Source organism: Typopeltis vanoorti, chromosome 7, assembly GCF_054136105.1.
Source record: "Typopeltis vanoorti isolate ZY-2024b chromosome 7, IOZ_Tvanoo_1.0, whole genome shotgun sequence".
Lineage (NCBI taxonomy): Eukaryota > Metazoa > Arthropoda > Arachnida > Uropygi > Thelyphonidae > Typopeltis > Typopeltis vanoorti.
Genome location: NC_143555.1, coordinates 119,415,733 through 119,440,724, shown reverse-complemented (window position 1 = coordinate 119,440,724; position 24,992 = coordinate 119,415,733). Strand labels below are relative to the sequence as shown.

Genomic DNA, 24,992 nt, shown 5'->3' with positions numbered 1-24,992 from the left:
ATTAAACTAGACAAGGGGAATGGATACTCCATGATATTTTTGGATTTTGCTAAGGCTTTTGACAGAATACAACGTGACAGACTGCTGCATAAATTGGAGAAAATGGGTTTGGGTTATACAATATTAACATGGATAAGAGGATGGCTGACTGACAGATATCAAAAAGTGGTATACGGGGAATCTGAGTCTACAAGGTTTAATGTAACAAGTGGTGTACCACAAGGATCAGTGCTTGGTCCATTGTTATTCAATCTGTACATTAATCATATTGGAAAGGATTTGACAAGCACCATACAGTTATTTGCTGAAGTTGCAAAGATAGGGAGGGTAATCAGGAATGCTGCCAATATGCAGTCTTTGCAGAATGATTTGAATAGGCTGGAATTGTGGGCATTGGAAAATGAGTGTCAGTTCAATGTCAGTAAATGTAAAGTCATTCACTTCCGCATGATTACATATCCAATGTCGTATTATATTGGTGGGATAAGGCTAGAAGAAACTGATGAGGATAGGGATCTTGGAGTGTTAATAGATAGGAAGTTGAAGTTCAGGAGACATGTGGCAAAGATTGCAAATACAACTCAAAAGATAATAGTAATGCTGAAACGAATGTTCACATGTAAAGATATGGATGTTATTTTGCCTCTTTACAAGGCCTTGATAAGACCTCATTTGGTCTTATTGTGTGCAGGTTTGGTCTCCTGGATTCCATTGTGATTCTGATATATTGAAGAGAGTATTAAAAGCGAGTGTTAAAAATGAGGATTGTGGAATACTGATTATGAAGACAGATTGAGAATTTGTAGACTGTAGACAATAGCAAACAGCAGAAAGAGGGGTGATATGATTGAGACTACGAACTGCTGAAAGGATCATACAGGATTTCAATTTATGGAGGGTGGGGAAAGGACGAGAGGACATCCTTGGAAGCTGAGAAGCCAAGAAGGGTATAGGGGCTAGATTTTTCTCTCAGAGGGTGGGGTGTGATTGGAATGGATTGCCATTGGATGTTGTGAGTGCAAGTAGTGTGAATGAATTCAAGAATAAGTATGATAGCTGGTTTGTGTAGTATGTGGTCTCCCTCGATGAGTCTCTGACTCCCTGGAGGTCTCTTGTAATAATAATAATAATATATCAAACACTTGGAAAAGCTGAGCTTTCCAGATATAACACCACCTCAACTCCAAGAAATGGAACTATTTGGAATATCATATATTTTAAGATGATATCTAAGTGATTCCTAGTCGAAAGGTTTTTCCCCCCACTTGGTTAGACTATGACTTCTCCATTACTTCCACTTTAGTATTACCACCTCTGAGTCTGGCTCCCACTGACGAAACCTCAATAAAAGTCGAAACCGGTCTGGGTAGTGGCCCTTTCCTTAGTGCATAAAATTATACATGTCCAAGGAGATGTGCTTTACATTATGGAAGTTATTAAGACAAGTGATGAAAGCTTGGTCCACCTTTACCACGAGTTGCCTCAGTCCTGAAGATACTTTAGGCACAAACTTTGTTTGCTTACACTTGGATAAAGGCTTAACTAAATTTATTATTGCGATTCCTAGTCCTTTGGATAAAGGTCATAATTGGAAACACCTTCCAGTCCAAGATGTGAATATCTTTTTACGTGTTTTTTATTCTTTAAATGTGAACTCTGTTAACTGTAAAACTGAATAACACTTTACCACGAGTTGCCTCAGTCCTGAAGATACTTTAGGCACAAACTTTGTTTGCTTACACTTGGATAAAGGATTAACTAAATTTATTATTGTGATTCCTAGTCCTTTGGATAAGGTCCAAATTGGAAACACCTTCCAGTTCAAGATGTGAATATCTTTTTACGTGTCTTTTATTCTTTAAATGTGAACTCTGTTAACTGTAAAACTGAATAGCACTAGGGCAATTGGAAGAACAGTGGGGCATTGTGCTGCTTGATTAGAAAAAGACCCAAGTTCGATTCTCATCATAATGAGAGGAATCTTTATATGGGCTTTTTTCAATTGAAGATGAGTTAGCCATCTCATACAGATGTAGCAGGGTTTTCTCCCAGAAACTTGTGTTTTTCATCCCATATACAGGCGAATTGGCCATGAGAAACATGCAATTTACAGACAAAAAAATACTGTTGTGGTGGGGTAGTAGGCAGTAAGTGTCATTGTGGTAGTAGTAAATGTAAAGGAAAGGAAAGGATTAAGGAGGGAAGATGAGAAGTTATGTATAGTAAAGTGGTATGCTCTCCCATAATGAGTCCTTGGTGCATTGGTGTCTACAAACCATGCAGTTACAGGAGCAGCCTTATGACACAGTTCATTGTCTTGATGAAAGAGACAATGGGCAGTTCCATAGAAATGCCATAAAGTAGGAAGCATTGCATTTTTCAGATACCTCTCAGAGGTTGATGTTCATGGCACCCGAACAGAGGTCTGAAGCCAAACCAGGAAAAACAGGATCATTCTATCACATCACCAGCTCCAAATTTCATAGTTGGGGTTATGCACACTGGTAAGATGTGTTCAATATATTCATACTATATATATATATATATATATATATATATATTAAAAATAAAAACACCTTGTTGCAACTTCTATAGGTAAAGGTGATAAGGCTCTGTATTACTAAAACCTTAGTATTCAGGGTCTAGCTACTCACTGAGAGACCTCAAAAAAGGTTGAAACTGGTCTGGGTAGTGACCCCACCCATAATGCATTGCAGTATACATCTTCTAGTGAGATGTGTTGTACATTATGGGAAAATACTAAGAATAGTGATCAGATCTTTACCCACCTTTACAATGAGTTTCCCTGGTGTTGTAACATCTTTAGACTTGAACTTTGTTTCAGGCACAAACTTAATTGTTTGCATACTTGGGATTAGGAGTTAAAATAACCAAGTTTATAAAATTACTTGGTTATCCTAATATACAATATCCTCAAGTTAAAAAAGCTATTATATATATATTATCTTATATTATATTATATTATAATTTTATTACCTGAACCAACATGCAGGATTGTCTTCAGTGGTGCAAAGAGGATGTACAGTGGGACACGGAAGCTTGGAAAACTGAATTATAGAGCGACAAATCATGCTACACACTTTACCAAGCAGATGACCCTTGAACATCTCTTACCAGCGTGCTTAACCCCAACTATGAAATTTGGACGTTGTGATGTGATGGAATGATCCTGTTTATCACTTCGGACCTCTGTTTAGGTGCCACGAACATCAAACTCTGAGAGGTATCTGAACATTGCAATGCTTCCACTTTATGGCATTTCTATGGAACTGACCATTGTCTTGTTTCATCAAGACAATGTACTGTGTCACAAGGCTGCTCCTGTAACTGCGTGGTCTGTGGACATAGATACCATCACTCTCAGTGGTGCACTCAGGTAATCGGGGGGGGGCACTCAGGAATTTAATCTTGGGAAGGGGGGGGCGAGTTAAGTATACTCGGTGCTGCATTCATAGCAGCACTGGCTATAATGAAGTAGTGGCAGGTGAATATTTGTAGTGCTTGTGTGTGCACATTCATACATTCACATCCATGCTCCCACAAACAATTTGGCATGCTGCATTTTATATGTAATACTTTTTTTTATTTTCTATTATAGCCATGGCCAACAGATGCTTTGGAAGCAGTTGCAAGTCGTTATTTAGAAGATGTAGAAATGTCAGAGGCAGATCGAGATGGTTGTATTTTCATGTGCAAACTTTTCCATGTGAGCACTGAGAACTTATCTATAAAATTTTATAACCAGCTGCAGCGTAAAAATTATGTCACTCCAACTTCATTTCTGGAATTAATTTCTACTTTCAAGACATTATTGGAAAAGAAGAGAGGGTAAGTCAGAATTCTCTTAACATAAAATAATAATTAAAATAAATTTATTAGTTTAATGTTAGCGTATTCCTTTTTACAAGCATTTGTTTATATGTCTTGAAAACTGTCATCCTTTTCACATTTTTTATTATTATTATTATTCGTAGTAGTATTAATATTACCATCATTATTTCTTTGTGGGGTTGAAATATTTGTTCAGAAATACTATCTATCTTTGTATCACACCATCTTTGTACTCACTACTCTCAAGCAATGCATTCTATTCCAGGTGGTAGATGATTTTCATTACTCAAGCAAAACTACCATTACCTGCTTACTGGGAGTCCTGAAACATGTTGCCTGTTTTTTGTCTCCAGAGCAGGACAATCAGATTATCTAACCTTTAAACCACCAGTTGAAGACCCTTTACACATAAACTGTAGACTCAACTTTACAAACATTGAAGAAAAAAGAACCAGTTTGAAAACAAGATCCAAACAGTGGAAAACCCTGAAGAAAATATTCATTAATTCAGCTAGGGAGAGATGTGGAGAAGTTGTTTGCAAGGATGGAAAAATAAAAACACCATGGTGGACACAAGAAGTTAAAGATTCAGTCCTGGAAAAGAAGAAAGCATACCGAAAGTGCCTAGTAAATAAGTTGGCCGATACCCTAAAAGAAAAGATTGCTAGTGTCACATAGAGAGGCAGCAGTGTATTTGAACAGTGTTATCAAAAGTATTTTTTTCTCCTTAATTACATTGTGTAGATTTATATAATTGTGGGTTTGTGTGATAGCCAGACTGGATATTATTATTATTATTATTATTCAGGCCTCCATGGAGTCAAAAGACTCATCGTGCAAGGTCCTTTCTAAGAAACACAAGTCTATCAAGCCATATCGGGAGGTCCCTCCTACGAAACACAAAATCTATCATACCACTCCTTAAATGCATTGACCGTTCTCGCATTCCATGGTTCAACCACCCTCCATGCAAAGAAACCACTCCTCACCCTCTTTCTCACAGTTTCTTTTCGTAACTTCCAGGGATGGCCCCCTTAATTATTTGTGTAGATTTATATAATTTTCATCATTCCTTTACGCTGTTCAACCAACCGAAAGAACTCCCCAGTATCAACCCTGTAACCACCTCTCAACAGTTTAAAAGTCTCAATCATATCACCTCTCCTTCTATCCATCAAACTCTGCAGTCCACACTCCCTCATCCGATCCTCATAACTAACATTGTACAGTCCTGACACCGTCTTTGTTATCCACCTTTGTATTCTTTCCACAGTTAATTTATCCCCTTAAAATCCTGGGGACCATATCTGAGAGCAATAGTCTAAGTGTGGTCTGATTAGATTCTTATACAATGGAATGATAACCTTTTTATCTCTGTAGGTCAGTGTCTTTCTCCTTATTGCAGCAATCCTCTGTGTTACCTTCACCACCTTTGCAATATGTCCCCTAAATTTCAGGTTTCTATCAATCATCAACCCCAGATCTCTTGTCTCCTCTACTTCCTCCAGTATACCTCCTCCCATAGAGTATGCAGCATCCCATCTATGTGTCCCATACCTCAAGACCTTAAATTTTGCTGCATTAAACTGAAATCCCCATTCGTTTGCCCATCTGTCTAGCTTATTCAAATCCTCTTGCAGGATTACCACATCTTCACTTTCTAATAATCCCTCCCAGCTTTGCATCATCTGTAAACAATTGAAAATCCCCTTGCAATCCACGAACAATGTCATTGATATAAAGGTTAAACAATATAGGTCCCAGTACTGAGCTGTGTGGAACCCCACTTGTAACCTTCTGCCTCTTTGATATTGCACCACCATCCACAACTCTCTGATACCTATCGGACAGCCAATCCTGAATCCAGTTGACCAATCTGATATCCAGACCCATGTGCTGCAACTTGAATATGCTAACTCGAAGGTGAGTTAGCCAATCTCATACGGAGGTAGCAGGGTTTTTCATCCCGCATACAGACAAATCGGCCCTTCAGAACACACGCAATTTACAGACAAAAAATACTAGTTATGGTATTGGTAGAGGTGGGCGGTAGATGACGTTGATGGAAATGATTCGTAGTAGAGGTTCGGTGTAGTGGTTGAGACAGTTGTAGGTGTCCTGCGATGAGTCTTTGGACTCCTTGGAGGTGACACGAATAATAATAATAATAATATCAGCTTATCATGTTGCACCCTGTCAAATGCCTTTGCCAAGTCTAGGAAAATGGCAGTATATGCCTTTCCCTCATTTAATGCTCTTGTAACTTTATTATAAAAGGCTAGCATATTACTAAAACAAGAGCGCCCCTTCACAAATCCATGTTGACTCTCACAGATAACATTTCCCTCATCTTCCCAATGCTGTATACGGTGCCTCGCTACTTTCTCTAAGATCTTAATAACTACTGATGACACACAAACTGGCCTATAATTAGACACGTCCAGTCTGCTACCACCCTTATGCAATGGTACTAGCCTACCTTCCTTCCATTCCGTGTGCACCTTTCCCACAGACTTTCATTGAAAAGCCAGGTCAAAGGCACTGTCAGTTCCCTAGAACATTCTCTCAAAACTCATGGTGAAATACTATCCAGTCCCACAGCTTTACTGACATCCAGAGTACTCAGTATTTGGAACACACTCTCCTCCTGCACCTCTAAACCTCGAACCTGCCCTATCCCTCTAGTATTCAAATTGCTCCTCCAGGATGAAATGAAGTGTTCATTGACCAATTCCACTATGTCCTCTGCATCAGTCACTCTATTCCCATTTTTATCCCACAGTGTCATTCTTCCACAGTCATTTCTCCTCCTACTGGTCACATAGCTAAAAAATTCCCTTGGATTTTTGTTGGTTCTTTTCTCATATTCCAGTTTCACCTTCCTTACCATACTATTCACTCTCCTGGCCTGTGTCTTATATTCTTCATGCATCTTCTCTTCACCTGTCTCCTTATTTCTCTTCCATAGCCTCTTTTACGCATGCAGTTCCTGTTTAATATTGTTTGTCATCCGCTTTACTCCAAATTGTGTCTTCTTCTTCACTCGTGGAATACAGCTTACCATTGCTGCTAAATGATAAAAAAGAAATGTGTTATAGTATGTGAGAAGTGCAATGAATGGTTAAGGCATTCCAAAAATGAGAATGTGTTACCATAATAATCAGACAATGGATGGAAATGCTTGTAATGGTAATAACAGAAGTGACATGGAAGAGATTAAGTAAGAAAAAATTAAAATGAAGAGTTTGGCTCTCTAGCCAAAAGGCTGTGGGTTCAAATCCTGCCGTGGGCATGGATGCTTGTGATTGTCTGTGAAAATACTAGTGGTGGCAGGCATTAGATGGTATTGGTGTAGGTGATGCTATTTGCTATAGTTGGTGGATTGAGTGGTGGAGACAGAGAGTTGTAGGTGTCTTCCCTCAATGAGTCTTTGAACTGCTTGGAGGTTTCGCCTAATAATAATAGTATGGAGAAGGAAATTGAAAGGAAAAAGAACAGAATAACTGATGTAAATGAAAAGGAAGCTAATATGAAGAAGAAAGTATCGAAAGATGAGATTAGCTTTACAAGGATGTGCTGAAAAGTTGTGATAATCACCATGAAGAAATTGAGGTAGAACCATGTAACTTACACAATATTCTACACATTCCCCATGAAGCGTTATATACTTGTTAGAATGCTGCTGTATCATTTGCAATCCTCTGAGAAAAAAGTCCTTCCCTTGTTGCACAAAACCAGTCCTCAGCTATAGATATGACTTCATCATCTGTGGTAAATATTGTTCCTCTCAAGTGTTTTTTTAAATTTAAGAATAGGAAATAGTCAGATGGGGCAAGGCAAATTTGGTCTGGCAAATTTAGTTGGTGAGGTAGACATTGAAAGTGCAAGGTGTATATTGTCTGTTGGGTTTCATGAGCTGTGTGAGCAGGTGCGTTGTCCTGCAAGAGCAACATGCCTCTCCTCATTTTCAATGGCATTTTACCCTCAGTACCTCCTTCAGAGCTGTTAAATAAATTGCTGCTGTAATAGTTTCACCTTTTTTGAGTTACTTGTTAAGGATTACACCATCCACATCCAAAATACAATGGCAAGAACTTTCCCTGCTGAATTTTGGGTTTGAAACTTTGGCCATGGAGAACTTTGTGTCTCCACTGCTTTGACAATTGTTTGGTCTCTGAGTCAAAAAAGATGAAGCCATGTTTCATCAACAGTTGCAATATAAGCCAAAAACTTTGCACATGATTTCTCAGAATGAACTAAAATCCCTTGAGATGACAGCACATGTTCTCTCTTTTGGTTGGCATTCAAACATTTGAGGATCCACTTCGTTCAGAGCTTCTGCATGTCCAGATGTTGGTGGACGATGACCTCCCAACTCATTCCTTGGACATCCCCAGAGTCTTTGCAATGTTCTTGGATGTTCTTGGTTGGTATTCGTCTATTATCCAGGATCATGGCATGCACTACATCAAGGCTTTTAGGCGTGATTGCTGTGGAAGTTCTTCCTGACCTGGGGCATCTGTTGTCTCAAGATGCCCAGTTTTAAACTTGGCCACCCAGCTGGCAACTGTTGGATATGCTGGGGCACAGTCTCCTAAAGTCTCATACAAAGTTTGGTGAATCTCAGTTGTGGACCTTTCTTGCAGCATGAAAAAACTTTATGATGGCCCACACCTCTGTGTCTTCGAATCTCTTCAAAACTTCCGACATGTCTTCTCTTATATCGTAAAAGAAAAGGGAGAAATTATTATGATTTGATGAAACATGGGAGTTAAAGGGTTTTAAGATATGTTCTTTCTTGTAGTTATATCAGTTGCTTTAATATAATTATTTTTGTAGGTGTTTAGCAGAACTCTTTGCTCTCCCCCCCCCCCCTGTATATAGTGATTCAATCATTAAAGGTGTGTTAAAAAATAAGATGCATATGACATGTTTTCTAGGTGGTACAATAATCCGGTGCTTTGCATAGAAGGAAGGATCATCATCAGAATTAGTGGTAGTGGCCTGCCCAAACAACTTGGACAGTGAGAAGGCAAAAAATGTTGGAAGGAATTTGAAGATGTTGTTGCATCGGGTGAAGGATAATAGTGTAATTGGAAAAGTGGTGACAGTGTTGCCTAGACATGACAGTAGTGAACTGAGAAGGGGAGGGGAGCAATGATACTGAATGATAAGATGGCTGAATTGTGTCAGGCAGACAATATTCAGTTTGTGAATGTATAGAATGAATTCGAAAGGAAGTTAGAATTATTCAAAGCTGATGGAATGCATTTGATTAGGTTTCATGTTGGAAGAAAATACACTGGCCTAAAGATTGGAAAACATCAGTATTCCCCACAATTCCAAAAAAATCAAATTCCAGAGATTGTGAGAATTATAGAACCATCACTTTAATTTCACATGCAAGTAAATTTATGCTAAAAGTGGTACAACAAAGATTGGAACCATATGTGAATTGAGAAATGCCACAAGAACAGATAGGCTTCAGGAGAGGTATTGTTGTTGATCAAAATTGTGGATCAAAATTCGCAAACACGAGATTGATTATTATTATTATTATTATTATTATTATTATTATTATTATTATGACACCTCCAGGGAGTCCAAAGACTCATCGAGGGAGGGCACCTACTCCACAACTCTCCATTTTCCACCACTCAAATCCACCAACTTCAACTAACCACAACTACACCAAAGCCATCTACCGCTGACACCACCACCTCTAGTATTTCTGCAGACAATCACAAACATCCATGCCCACAGTGGGATTTGAATCCACAATCTTTTGGCTGGTGAGCAGATACGCTAACCACTCAGCCAATCAGGCTGGCATATGGATTATGAAAAGAACAAGAGAATTTCAGAAAGAAGTATTCATCCATTTTATTGATTATAAGAAAGCTTTTGATTGCGAGGATCACAACAGATTGCAGATTGTTATGAGATCAATGGGAATACCTGAACATCTAATTCTCTTGATAAGAGCTGTATGACAACCAAGAAGCTTCAGGAAAAAAACTTTCTTTGGATAAACAGGTGTTGAGTGGAAAAGGGGGTACAGTAGGGTTGTATACTGTCACCCTACCTTGTTTATTTTATATATAGTGATTTATTATTATTGTTATTATGACTTGACACCTCCAGGGAGTCCAAAGACTCATCGAGGGAGGGCATCTATTCTCTCTATCCCCACTACTCACAATCTACTAATGCCATCTACTGCCCATCACTACCACTAGTATTTTCATGTATAATCTCCATTGGAAACTAAAAAGCAGGCTTTCACTGGAACTTGAGTACTACAAAGAAACAAAAATTGTCGCAAAATTCATAGAGGAGTGGAATCCAACTGGTACCCTCTTCTGGATTGATGATGACAGTATGCTTCATCTGAAAGATAACTAAGACTAAAACTGAACTGAAATGTTGAATTCATTTATTGCATTCTCTATTGTATATCTGAAAGGAAAATTTTTCTTTCTCTGTAATATATATACTTATATACTTATAATATGTAAATAGTCCTTGTTACTCATCATCTAATATATATTTTAACAAGTTAAATAAAAAAAAAATAAAAATATCAGATTAATATTCTTGTAGTTAGAGGGAAGAATTGGAAGTGAGACTTCAGATGATGCAAGATGAAAGGTAGGCTCCCCGCAGTTTCTAGAAGAAATACGGATTCCCTGAGGTGTAGCGATATCTGGGAAGGCTTTTATAATAGCAACTTGCATCATTTGATATTGCTTTTCAATTTTGGAGTTTTTTAATGGTAGGCATGTTGGTGTTTTCCAGTGTAGCGTCTGGGTCAGGAGGTCTCCTATGATTCTAATTCCTTCCCAGTTCCATGTAGGGAAAAGGAAGGGCTGGCCAGTTGTGAGACTTGTTATGTTTCTGTTTGAAAACAGTGTTCTGTTAGTACAGCTGACTCTGTTGATCCTGTCAGTGTGTGTGTGTGTGTGATGAAGTTCTGTATTTTTCCACCACTGTAGAGCATCTTTAAATGAGGTAATTTAGGAAGTGGTGGTACAGAACTGGCCATTTGCAGGATTGTTGAAAGTGTAAGTCCTCGGGTGGATGATTTCATGATGTAATCGAAGGTGGTTACATAAGCATGATTGGACTAAAGTGTCTTTAGCAGAAGGATTATCCTGAAGGATGTGATCTTGTTTTCAAGGGAAATCAGGCCTTGATCTCCCTTATTGAGTGGCTTGCAGAGTTCAGAGTATGTTGTCCAGTTAGTATTGTTCCATAGGAAATGTTTCATTGCCTTTTTAATATGATGGAGAAAGTTTTCAGGGGGTGTTAGTACTTTGAGGGTATGCCATAGCACACTCGCAGTCATCTGGTTGATTATTAGGATTCTTCCTCTGAGTGAAGACATTGAACGAATGTTGTTCCATTTTCCTAGCACTTGTTTAAATCGGTTGTGTAGCTGTGTCCAGTTCAGTGCATTATATATTTTGGTGTTGCCAAGGTGTACACCTAAATGTATTTGTCCTTCATTTGACCAGGTACATTCAATCAGAGAATCAGTTCTGGCCTTCCATCTGCCTGACCACAAACCAGTGATTTTTGCAGAGTTTAATTTGGACCCTGAGGCTTGTGCATATAGTCTGTGTACTTCATTGGTTACTGTCATTTCTTTGTCATTACGGATTATTACTGTGATGTCATCAGCATATGTTGATAGGTTATTTTTTGATGTGGCTCTATTATGCTGGTTCGTTTGGAGATGATGGTGTCATGTACTCTTTTTAAGAAGGGGTCCTATGGCCAGTGTGTATAACTGTCCAGAGGGAGAGAGGACATCCTTGCTTGATCCCTCTGGAGTATGGCAAAGTGCAGGTGAGCCTGTTGTTGATTTTTAAACTGCATCTCTGTATAACAATTGCACTGTTTGAATGATGAGAAGGCTATAGCTGAATGCCTTTAAGGCTTCATAAAGGTACTGTACTTGTACTCTACCCTGTCAAAAGCCTTCTTCTGATCAAGGCTGACGAGTGCTAGGTCTTCATTTTGGCTGTTTGCGATGTGGATGAGATCTCTTATTAAATGGAGGTTATCATGTATTGTTCTCCCAGGAACAGAATAAGTTTGATGTCGGCCCAGCCAATAACTTCAGGCAGTGTTGGCTTTAGTCGGTTTGCAATAACTTTGGAAATGATTTTGCAATCTGTATTAATTAGTGAGATTGGACACCAGTTTCGGATATTTATGTGGTCTCCTTTCTTTGGTATGAATCATGATACTGAGGTTGTGACGGATTCTGGAAGCCCATTGAGGTAGGCTTCTTGCAGTGTTTTAAGGAGAAGTGGTCCAAGTTGATTCCAGAAGACTTGGAAAAACTTTATCAAGTATAATAAAAAAAAAAAAAAATCAGATTAGTATCTATCTATCTATCTAACAATTATCGAGTTCAGAGGAATAGGATCGGTTTCTGGACGGAAAGAATATCGACAGTGCATGGAAAACATTTAAACAGTACTTAAGTGATGCGATATCAGAATGTGTCCCAAAAAAAAAAATTGTGGAAGAGAAACTTGGAGAAGAACAATCTAGATTCAGGCCAATTATAGGTTGCCAGGATCAGATTTTCACTTTATACGAGTTGAGAAATAATAGGAATATGACAAGAATCTTATATGGAGTAAACGGAACATTATATAGGGCAATACATAGTCTATATTTAAGTTGCAAGTCAGCAGTTAGAATTGAAGGAAATTCAGGAAGATGGTTTGATGTAAAATCAGGTGCAAGACAAAGATGCACATTATATCCACTCTTATTCATCATCTGTATGAATCACACTATGAAAGAAAGTGGCATTAAACCTGATATTAGAATTGGTGATATCAAACTTAGCTCTTTACTTTATGCAGATGATGATGTAATAACATCTGTAGCAAATTTTTCAAATCCAAAACTATGAAAATAAGCAGGAATCTAGAAAACTTTAGCTGCATTCTGAATGGAAAGCCTATTATTATTATTATTATTATTATTATTGCACCCTCCATGGAGTTGGCAGACTAATCGTGAAAGATTCATTCAACTGATACCATATTTATCATACTGAATCTTAAAATCCTTAACACTCTTTGCATTAACAACACATTTCTGTAATAAGTTCTGCTCACTAACAATTCTCCATGTAAGAATTCTCCCACCCCAGTTCACCACACTCTTACATAATTTCCATGGATGACCTCTGATACTCTTTTTATAATCCCATCTGGATTAATCTAATAAAATCCTCTCACTAACCTCCAATGTTTCCACATCACACTGAAAACCAGGTGACCAAATTTGAGTATAGTAGTCCAAGTGCGGTCTGACTAGTGCTTTTATACAGTGGCACAGACACTTACTTGTCCCTACATGTTACAGTGCTTCTTATCATAGCAGCACTATGATGGGCAGTCTTTGCAACACTAGCAATATGCCCTCCAAACTTCAGTCAACCATCATTTCCAAATCTCGAATTGCATCCACCTCCTGCACCATCAATATAGTATACAGCCTTATATTTCTGCAGTGCAAAACAACATACCTTAGACTTATTAATATTTAAACTACAACCCCCCCCATTTCTTTGTCCAAGTGAAAACTCTAATCAAATCTTTCTGTAGGAAATTAATATCAACAGTGCTACTTATAAATCTCCCCAACCTTTCATCATCAGGAAGCAACTGAAGATCACTAGTCAATCCACATGATATATCATTTACAAACAAGTTAAACCGCAGGGAACGCAAGAACCAAACCCAGGGGAATGGCACTGGGTACCCTTCTTTTTTGGGTCACTGCTCCATCATATACAACTTGCTGGTATTGTTCAGAGAGCCAATCACCAATCCATCTAACAAATATACTATTTATTCCCATCTCTGTAGCTTGTACACCAGCTTATTATGTGGTAATTTACAGTCCAGCACTTAGAAATATTCCTAGTACTTTAAGTTCAGCTCTGTGGGGGAGATGTGAGGTGGATGAGTGTGGATCCAGGTAACCTAGTAATTAGGTACGGTTCCTTTCAGATGTGTGCATATGATCATGGATGAGTCAGTGCTCAGATTATGTAGGAAGAATGGTGTGGAGTTTACAGATATATGGAGTGAATTTGATAAAAGGAAGGATTTATATATATCAGATAGTTTACATTTGAATAGATTTGGACTGAGATGCCTTGAATGTATTGTTCAGTGAGTGTTCAAAAGTGTGATTTTTTTGTGGGGGAGATGTGAGGTGGATGAGTGTGGATCTAGGTAACCTAGTGATTAGTAAGTGGGAGAATAACTATGTAATGCTGAGTGTAACTTCCCAGCTTCTTAACCTTAACTGAAGTTGGGGAGGGGGTTCACTTTATGCATACCAATGCCAGAAGTATTCAGGCATTGGTTAGCTCATCTTGGCCTTATAGGCATTAGTGAGACTTGATTGACTGAGGATGATTTAGTCATAGGATAGGAATCAAAGTATATAGTATTTTCAGAGAGGAGAGAGAGAGAAAGAACAGAAAGGGAAGATTCGTAATGATAGCAGAAGAACTGAACTCAGAAAAGGTTGAAGAACATCAGGAACACAGAGATGCAAAGGGCAGTTTACATGAGGCTGTCTGATGTGAAACAGATGTCAACAGGTTAAAATATATAATTAGTTGCTGGTATAATCCAGGAATGTAAGGGACAATGTAGATGGCATGAATTGGTATTAGTGTGTGTGATGAGTGCAGGGCAAGAAATAATGGGCTACTTCAACTGTGAAGACATAGATAGGAAAGGAAAAATGGTCATCACAGACAAGAAAGGAAGGAAATGAAATTTGTACAGCTGTTAAGAGATAATTAACTGAGACAGCATGTAATGAAAGGTACATGGGGTTTGAGAGTGCTGGATCTTGCCATAGAATCAAAGAACTTAACAGTAAGCAATCTACTGATGCTGCTTCTTTTTGGAATAACAAGGATAAAGCATGTAAGAGTTAGATTGATTAATAAACAAAACTGACAGAAAAAGAGATGTGGGGAGAGAGAGAGTATAAAGAAAACTGCGATCAGCATGACCATGAGCAATACAACACACAGGCAAGGAAGAATAACCTGTAGATAAGGAAGGCCAAAGCTAAATATAGCTTTGGCTTTCCTGATGAAACAAAAAAAAATCATAAAGAATTCTTTTGCTAAGTGGCAAGTAAAAGTAAGAAGTAAGTGTTGTGCAACCTTTTTATTAAATTACTCTGGATTTAGAGAAAGATGTTGAAAGTTTATTTTTCACTTGGTTAGACTATAATAAATTTAGTTTAATCCTTTATCCAAGTGTGAGCAAACAAAGTTTGTGCCTGAAAGTATCTTCAGGACTGGGGTAAGTATCTCCACGGAGTTGCCTGACATAACGAGTTGCCTGGTGTTGTACCACCTTACCCCAGTCCTGAAGATACTTTCAGGCACAAACTTTGTTTGCTCACACTTGGATAAAGGATTAAACTAAATTTATTATAGTCTAACCAAGTGAAAAATAAACTTTCAACATCTTTCTCTAAATCCAGAGTAATTTATTAAAAAGGTGGCACACCATTTGTCAACTCCTATAGGTAGAGATGACCTTGCTAATGCTTCTGCCTGGTATCTCACTTGGGCCTGGCTCCCACTGAAGAAACCTCAATAAAGGTCGAAACTAGTCTGGGTAGTGGCCCTTCCCTTAATGCATAACATTAGACGTATCTGCAAGGAGATGTGTTTTGCATTATGGGAGATACTGAGATAGGAGTGATGTTAACTTGCTTCACCTTTTGCAAGGAGTTGCCCTGATGTTGTACCACCTTACCCCAGTCCTGAAGATACTTTCAGGTGCAAACTTTGTTTGCTCACACTTGGATAAAGGATTAAACTAAATTTATTACAAGATGTAGACCCTTGCAAAATTGTCACTCAGTAATTCAACTATTTCATTTGCTTCTGTTACCTCCCCACCATCAGCACTTTTTAAGTTTTTTTATTATTATTATTTCGGGCGACTCCAGGAGTCCTTAGACTCATCGAGGGATGCCCTAAACATCATGTCCACACAACTATGCGATTACATTCTCACAGTATCTATCATACCTTGTCTTGAACTCGTTCACCGTCATAGCACCCACAACAGACTCTGGCAGCTTATTCCACTCATTTACCACTCTAAAAGTAAAGAACCCAGCTCTAACACCCCTGCTAACCACACTCTTGCCCAGCTTCCATAGGTGTCCCCTAGTTCTCCCACCACCAGTCCTGATCTCAAAAATATCCTCCGAATTAATCCTATAGAATCCCTTTAGCAATTTGAATGTCTCAATCATATCTCCCCTCCTCCTCCTCCTATCAACTAGTTTCTGCAACCCACAAATCTTCAACCTGTTCTCATATGGTTCATTCCATAGACCTGTTATCATCTTAGTCACTCGCCTCTGGATCCTCTCCACCTCCTCCCCATCAAGAAGGAACTGAGGTGACCAAATCTGGGCACAGTAGTCGGTACAGAGGTACAATAACTTGCTTGTCTCTGCTCGTGAAGGTATTTTTCAACAACCAAGTGAGTTGATGAGCTGATTTAGCTACTTTTGCAATGTGCCCCCTAAACTTCATCTCCCTATCCACCAACACTCCCAAGTCCCTGGCCTCATCAATCACTTGGAGTACAGTTCCACCAATGTGGTATACTGCTGCTAATCTTTTCACCTGAAAATGCATAACCTGACATTTTGTCACATTAAATTGACATCCAAAATGGAAGGATAACCATAAGTTATCCTTCCATAGTCATTTCTCCTTTTCTTTTGCAATGTGAAAAGTTGTACTTTTCACATAGCAAAAGAGGAAATGAGAGAGAGAGGTATGGGAATGATAAAAGAGTAGAGAATAGGAGCAGTAGAAGAGAGGGAATGAGAGAGGTATGGGAAGGTTAGAAGAGGAGAGAATAGAAACAGCAGAGGAGAGAATGGAAACAGTAGAAGGGAGTGAATGAGAGAGAGAGAGTTATGGGAATGATAAAAGAAGAGAGAATGGAAACATTCAGAACGAGAGAAGAAGTGGGAAGAACGCAATGGAGTGCTGGAACCAGGGATAGAGTGATGCCAGGACAGCAGGAAAGTAGGAGAACCCTGAGAGAATGGGATGGAGAAGAGAGAGAATGAGGAATGCAGATGAGCAATCAAGGAACAGAGTAGTAAGGGGTGTGATGTATGGAGACTCGATGATCCGTGGTGTGCAACATAGGATGCCAGAGAAGTGTTTGCCTGTAGGAATTATAGAAAGTGTCGCTATAGCAATTAAGCGTGGCGAAAGGGTGGATGAAATGATTGTGATGGTGGTCATGAATGACTTGAGAGGGAGTGTAAAGATTCATGCTTCAGGTTGTACAGAAGAAAATGCAGAGAGGAAAGATAGTATCTGTGTTACCCAGTATGATAATGAGGAGCTTAGCAGAAGAGCAGTAATAATGAATAGCATAATAACCAGAATGTGTCAAAAGAGAGGATTGGAATATGTGGATGCTTGGAGGACATTTGTGGACAGAAAGGAACTGTATGCAAGAGACAGCTTGCATTTGAATGAGGAAGGACGTAGATATCTGGAGAGATTGCTGTTTTCTGAATGAGTCAATGCAGGGAAACTAGAGTTCCCAGGGTGGATGGTAACAAGGGGTGGCCTCTTGTGGGAATGGATACTTGGTGGAAGAGGGGGGACGACATCAGGTAACCCTAAGTCCACTGGGTGTCTGGAGGGGATAATGATAAGTATATACATAGTGACATTTTTATGCTTTACACCAGTGATTCCTAACCTTTTTCCACTTGTGTACCCCTTTTAAACCCATTTCTATAAATTGTACCCCTTGTTTTTAAAATATCTGTTTTTAAATACTGACATTTATTGTCCCACAACTAACATTTTGCAAGTTGTTTATTTTACTTGTTTTCTGCCATTACTGATTATTTTTCATGTACCTCTGATTGGCCCAGTACGTATCCCCTGGGGTATGCATACCACAGGTTGGGAAATGATGCTTTATACTAATGCCAGGAGTATCCAGAATAAAGGAAATGAATTGGTGTGGTGCTGATAACTTCAGCCTGGCCAAAGATTATTGGGATCACTGAGATGTGTTTGACAGAAGATGATATAATAACAAGAATAGAAGTAGCAGAGTACAGCATTTGCAGAATAGGAGGGGAAAACGTAGTGGTGGAGTATTGCTTATGATAAATGATGACTTATATCCTCTAAGAGTGGAGGCTTCGGAAGGCAGTGACACTAATGGTTTTGAAACCATATGGTGTAAGGTAAAGGTGGGAAAGACAGGATATTTAGTGGGATTTTACTACAAACAAGGAGCATCGCAGGTGGGGAGGAGGAGATGTTTAGGCAGTTGTGCTTGACAAGTGAGAAGAATGATTGTGATAGGAGATTTTAACTACAGCAGTATAAGCTGGGAAGAGGAAAATGCATGTAGTAATAAAGGAATGGAATTTCTAGAATTCTTGAAGGACAAATGTCTTAGGCAACATGTAATAGGGGAACAAGAGGTTCAAGAGTTTTGGATTTGGTCATAGCATCAGAAGAGCTGATAATAACTGAAATGACATTCCCCCCCCCCCCATTTGGAGAGAGTGACCATGTGGTTTTAACATGGAAGATGAATAGACATGCAGGAGTATCAAAGAAAAGGGAACATATGTTTAATTATAAGGCAGGTGATTATAATAGTCTTAGATATCAACTTAGGGCAGTTCCATGGATGGTGGAATTGGAAGGCCAGGATATCATTAGTGCTTGTCAAATAGTGAAGGAGTATTTGTTAGCAGCAATTGTAAGCTGTATTCCATGAGTGAAGAAGCGGACACAATTTGGTGTAAAATGGGTGACAAACAATATCAATCAGGAACTACAGGTGAAAAAGAAATTATAGACGAGATATAAGGAGAGGGGTGTAGAGCAGCAGATGCATGAGGAATATAAAACTCAGGCCAGGAGTGTGACTAATATGGTGAGGAAGGCAAAAGTGGAATATGAGAAGAGATAGGCACTGAGATCCAAAGAAAATCCTAGGGAATTTTTTAGCTATGTGGCCAGTTGCAGGAGAAAAGCTGTGAAGGTTATTAGTAATAGCATAGATGTAACTGCACTGCAAGAGGATTTGAATAAACTAGACAGATGGGAAAATTAATGGAGGGTGTTGGTTTAATGCATCAAAATGTAGTCTTGAAGTTTGGGATACATTGATGGTAGGCTGCATACTCAATTGGAGGAGCTGTATTGGAGGAAGTAGGGGAGACAAGAGATCTGGGGGTGATTATTGATAGATAGAAGAATGACATTGTGGGATAAAAATTGGAATAGAGTGACTGATGCAGAGGACATGGTGTTCAATGAGCACTTTATTGAATGCCCAGGAGTATCCGGAATAAAGGAGATGAATTGGTGTGGCGCTGATATCATCAGCCTGGCTGATACTGATTACTCTGGATGTCAGTAAAGCAGTTGGACTGGATGGTATTTCACCATGGGTTTTGAGAGAATGTGCTAAAGAACTGAGAGCTCCTTCGATCTAGCTTTTCAATGAAAGACTGGCTAAAGCCTGGGAAGATTTAGCTGGCTAAAGATTCCCAAGAAATGGAAGGAAGGTAAGATAGTGTCATTGCTTAAAGACAATAGCAGACTGGAAGTGTCTAATTATAGGCCAGTTTGTGTGTCATCAATAGTTGTTAAGGTCTTGGAGAAATTGGTGAGAAACTATATACAGTGTTCGGCAGATGAGGGCAATGTTATCTGTGAGAATCAACATTGATTTGTTATGGGGGTGCTGTTGCTTAAGTAATATGATTCTTCTTCTTATTATTGTGCTATCTTCTATCGAAGGTCAGCAACCATCTTGGCGAACAAACTGCAGTCTTGTGCTAATCTGAGCAGTTGTGCACTGCTCTTTTCTGTCCACGTCTTAATGTTGTCAAACCATGATATTCTTTTTCTTCCTCTGGTTCCTTTGCCATCAATTCTTCCTACCAAAATAGTTTGTAGAAGTTGGTATTTGCTGTTTCTCATGATGTGGCCAAGATATGATGTTTTTCGTTTCTTGATTATTTGTACAAGATGCTTAGCTTTGCCAATGGATTTTAAGACTTCCTCATTGGTAATTTTTTCTGTCCATGATATCTTTAGCATTCTTATGTATAGCCACATCTCAAAGGCTTCGATTTTCTTGATGGTTGTTGCCTTCAATGTCCATGTTTCAACTCCATAGAGCAGAATAGACCACGCATAACATTTCAGCATTCGGCATCTGACTTCCATGTTTAGGTCTTTATTGCAGAATAGTGTTCTCATTTTCATGAAGGACTGTCGTGCAACTTCAATCCTTGTCTTTATATCTATTTCTGGATTCCATCGTTCATTAAGCCAACAACCAAGATATTTATATCTTGACACTTGATCAATATTTTTCCCATTGAGTGTCAGTTTCATTGATGAGGATGGATGTTTGCTGATGAGCATGTATTTTGTCTTGTAATATGATTGCCTTTTATAATAAAGTGACAAGAGCAGTTGATATGGGAAAGGCATACACTATCATTTATTTGGATTTTGTAAAGGCATTTGACAGAATGCCACATGATAAACTTATATGTAAGTTACAGCACATGGGTTTAGATGTTGGGTTAGTCAACTAGATTCAGGATTGGCTGTCTGATAGGTATCATAGAGTTGTGTGGAGCAACATCAAGGAAGGAGAAGGTTACAGGGCTCAGTACTGGGACCTGTATTTTTCAACCTTTATTTCAATGACATTGTCAATGGATTGCATGGGGATATTCAGTTGTTTGCAGATGATGTGCTGTGAAGGATTATTAGTAATAGTATAGATGTGACTGCCCTGCAAGAGGATTTGAATAAACTAGACAGATGGGCAAATTAATGGAGGGTGTCAGTTTAATGCAGCAAAATGTAGTCTTGAAGTTTGGGATACATTGATGGGAGGTTGCATACTCAATTGGAGGAGCTGTACTGGAGGAAGTAGGGGAGACAAGAGATCTGGGGGTGATGATCAATATAAAATTGAAATGCAGGTGCATATTACAAAAGTGGTGAAGGTATGCCAGAGGATTGCTGCAATACTGAGAAGAACGTTGACCTGCAGAAATCGAAGAGTTATCATTTTGTTGTATGAGATTCTGATCAGACCACACTTAGACTATTGTTGTCAAATTTGGTCCTCAAGATTTGAAAGGGATAAATTAACTGTGGAAAGGATGCAGAGGTTGATAACAAAGATGGTTTCGGGACTGTACAATGTTAATTATGAGGATCGGCTGAGGGAATGTGGACTGTAGAGTTCCGTGGATAGAAGAAGGAGAGGTGATATGTTCGAGACTTTTAAACTGTTGAGAGGCAGTTACAGGGTGGACACTGTGGAATTCTTTCACTTGGTGGAGCAGTGGGAAGGAGCAATGACAAAGATCTATCCCTGTACGAAAAGTTTGAAAGCTGTGAGCAAGAGGGTGAGGAGTCATTTCTTTGCATGGAGGGTGGTCTAACCATGGAATGCATTGCCTGATAGAGTGGTGAGCGCAAGAACGGTCAAAGAGTTCAAGGAGTGGTATGATAGACTTTGTGTTTCCTATGGAAGACCTCCTGCGATGAGTCTCTTGACTCGATGGAGGCCTGAATAATAATAATAATAATAATAATAATTCCTTCCTGAATTATCCTTCTGACTCTGGATATTCAGTCTGATACTGCTTTCTCCAAACACCACTTGACCACCTCCATTATACCTCAACATCTCTCCCCTCCAAATATTTATGTCATTGCTTTGCTGAAAGCTCCTTAGATTTTCATAATCACCTGCTTTGTAATTCCACATATATTACCTTCTTTACTGAAAATTCTGGATGTTTGGCAGTCTACCAGGAAATTACTCGATGTGCAGTCATCGTGCTAATTTTCCAAAAATGCATGTCATCAACGTTCTCCATTATACCATTTAGAACTCTGTACTTATTTGGTATAGATGAAGTCCTTTGGTTTGAAAGATCTAGGTTCAATTCTCGTCCATGACGTGAGGAACCTTTATCTGGTCTCTTTCAACTAAAGGTGAGTCTCATACGGAGTTTCAACTAGCCAATCTCATATGGAGGTAGAAGGTTTTTCACTCGGAAACTTGGTTTTTCATCCCTCAGAACAGGCAAACTGGCCCATGAATACACATGGATTCTTCTTCTTCTTTTTATCCATTTTCTGTCCACTGCTGGATGAAGGCCTCCTCCAGTTCTTTCCACCTTTCTCTGTTCTTGACAATGGTTGACCAACTTTCCCCAATAAACTCTAACAGTTCATCACTCCACCTTCTTTTAGGACGTCCTTGGCTTCGTTTCCCTTCTTTAGGAATCCATTTCATAAGTATGGTGATTCATCGCCCATCTTCTCTTCTGGATAAATGTCCAGCCCATTTCCATTTTAGTCGCTTGTGGTGAAGAATAATGTCAGTGATGCGAGTCTGGCTTCTTATCCAGGTGTTTCGCTTCTTATCTTTTAATGTGATGCCTAGCATCAACCTCTCCATTTTTCTTTGAGTCGTTGTTAATTTATTTGCCAGTGCTCTTGTTAGCAACCAAGTTTCGCAACCATATGAGATGACTGGAAGTATACACTGGTTAAATGTCTTCCTTTTTATACAGAGTGGGACATCATCATTTTGAAAAATGTTTTACAATTTTCTGAATGCACTCCAGGCAAGTTGACCTCTCCTATTTATTTCCTTTTGGAGTCCACAGTTTAGGTCAATGAGATGACCTAAGTATGTATATGAAGAGACTCCTTCCAAAAAATTGTTTTCTATTATTATGTTTTTTGGTGTCACTAAACGATTAAACATGATTGACATAGATCTGCAGTCATAAAATACATACTTAATTCCCTCATTAAGAGGGTTCAATCAGTCATAAGGAATGCTGGAGAAATGGGGGGGGGGGGGAACCCCATATGAATAAATAAATAAATAAATTATACCATCTGGATTATAACGGTAACCAAGTGTGTGTGTGTGTGTATATATATATATATATATATCATCCTATTAAATGAAATATTAGATTTAATATCAATCTGTGTATTAAGAGAATGGGCGATGCAATTAGAACTTCCTCTGACCAAGCTGTTTCATTTAAGCCTCAATACTAGGAAGGTGCTAATGGAGTGGGAAAATAGTTCTGCTGCATAAAGGAGGCCCCAAAGACTTTTAAGTAGAAAATTATAAGCCAATCATTATCTCAGAAGTGGTGGTTAAGGTATTGGAGAAGTTGGTAAAAGACAGACTTCATTACTTTAATAAATTTCTTCCTGTGTTCATTTTGTATATTAGTGGTATAGGAAATGAATTGGTGGGAAATATTCGGCTCTTTTCTGACTTTTAAAAGACTTTTAAGTAGAAAATTATAGTCCAATCATTATCTCAGGAGTGGCGGTTAAGGTATTGGAGAAGTTGGTAAAAGACAGAATTCATTACTAGGTCGACAGGAATATGATACTCTATAAGGAGTAATATTGGTTTATGAAGTTTAGGGTTTACATTAGTAATTTGTTTACTTTTTATTACAAGTGACAATGGATTCAGATAAATGAAATGTATAATAATTTATGCTGCTAGACTATGGAATTTTGATGCATAAATTGGAGCAAATGTGGATGAATATGAAGCTTGTGATTTGGATTAGAAGATGTCTAATGGACATATATCAGAGTGGTTTATGGAGGAATTGATTCCAGGAGTGTGTAATGGTGTGGGTGTGTGATGGTGTACCTCAGTAGGTGTGTAATGGTGCAATACTGTAATCCTCGAAATTTTGTCCTGTGTTCAGTTTGTATATTAGTGGTATAGGAAATTATTCAACGGAAATATTTGTCTGTTTTCTGATCATGCAATACTGGAAATAGAGATAGTCAGTGATGGTGATGTAGAGATCTTGCAAGATGATTTAAATAGACTAGCGATATAGACAAAGGTAAAGGACCTCCTTTCCTTGGATGGCTTCCTCTCACCAGATTTCTTTATCAGTGCTGGAATACCTGTTCTATACTCTCACCTGTGATCTTTCATACATCAGTGATCTCTTTAATTTCAGATCCTGTCCATAAGTTTCCAGATGACAGTATTCAGCTTTTTTTTCATTCCAGAAGCCTAATTGTATTTAAACAATTCAAGCTTCAAAATCTTCTGTGGCCACTGTTTTAAATACTGATCTCCTCATCAATCTCAAGTGGGATATGAAGATAATATAGTGAATTTCAGTACTATCAAAACATAGTTTTGCCTTATAATCAAGAAGGAAGATCTTACTTTAATCTCTCTTACTTTTGATAATGTTCTGATTTCCAGTTAAGGTTGTTTATTTTTCTGACCTTCACATCTAATTTATCCTGGAATAAACATTAGATCAATAGCCTCCTCAACCTCCAAACACTTAGCATTTCTTTTTTCTTCAAAACCCTACTTCTCAACTTCTAACTCTAATTCCTACATCTGACTAACTAACCTTAGATTATTGTTCTCACTTTTTGGGTGGTGCACACAAGACCTTGATTGTATACTGAAGAAGCATAGCCCAATAGGCAAGCCCTCTCTAAGAAACTCAAATCACTTTCTTATAGGTGCTTTTTTTTTCTGCATTACATCTTTTTTTATAGATACTTTAATGAATGCTTCTCTATCAAACTGACCACTACTATCCTCTTTATTTTCATCTAATCATATAAGAACACAATCAGTTACTGGCAAATATCTATACACAGTTTAACTCGAAATTTATCAAACCAATTTCTAATCATCTCCCTTCATTCCATTAATTTCAGTTCTTTCGAACAGCCTTCCCCAGTTACATTTTTTACCAATGAATACAATCCCCAAGTTTTCAAGACACATGTTAACTGTTCCTTTTTTTTCCTTAACCACTTGTCCACACACAGCATTACTGTGTTATTAGTTTTGTGACCGCTCATGTGTATGGGATTATTAAAAAAAATAATAAATCTTCTAAAATGTACAAGCTTTTAAATACATTTTTAAACATACAGACTACAAATTAGTTTTCACTACTAATCACAAACTGGC

General features: G+C 38.4%; 1 protein-coding gene across 1 annotated transcript in view; it reads left to right on the top strand.

Moving 5' to 3' along the window:
- Nucleotides 1-24,992, top strand: part of Dhc36C (Dynein heavy chain at 36C) — a 1,350,914-nt gene that overhangs the window by 679,131 nt on the left and 646,791 nt on the right. The window contains 1 exon segment of the mRNA XM_090395101.1: nt 3,620-3,849. Within this exon segment, the coding sequence (XP_090251227.1) occupies nt 3,620-3,849 (230 nt within the window).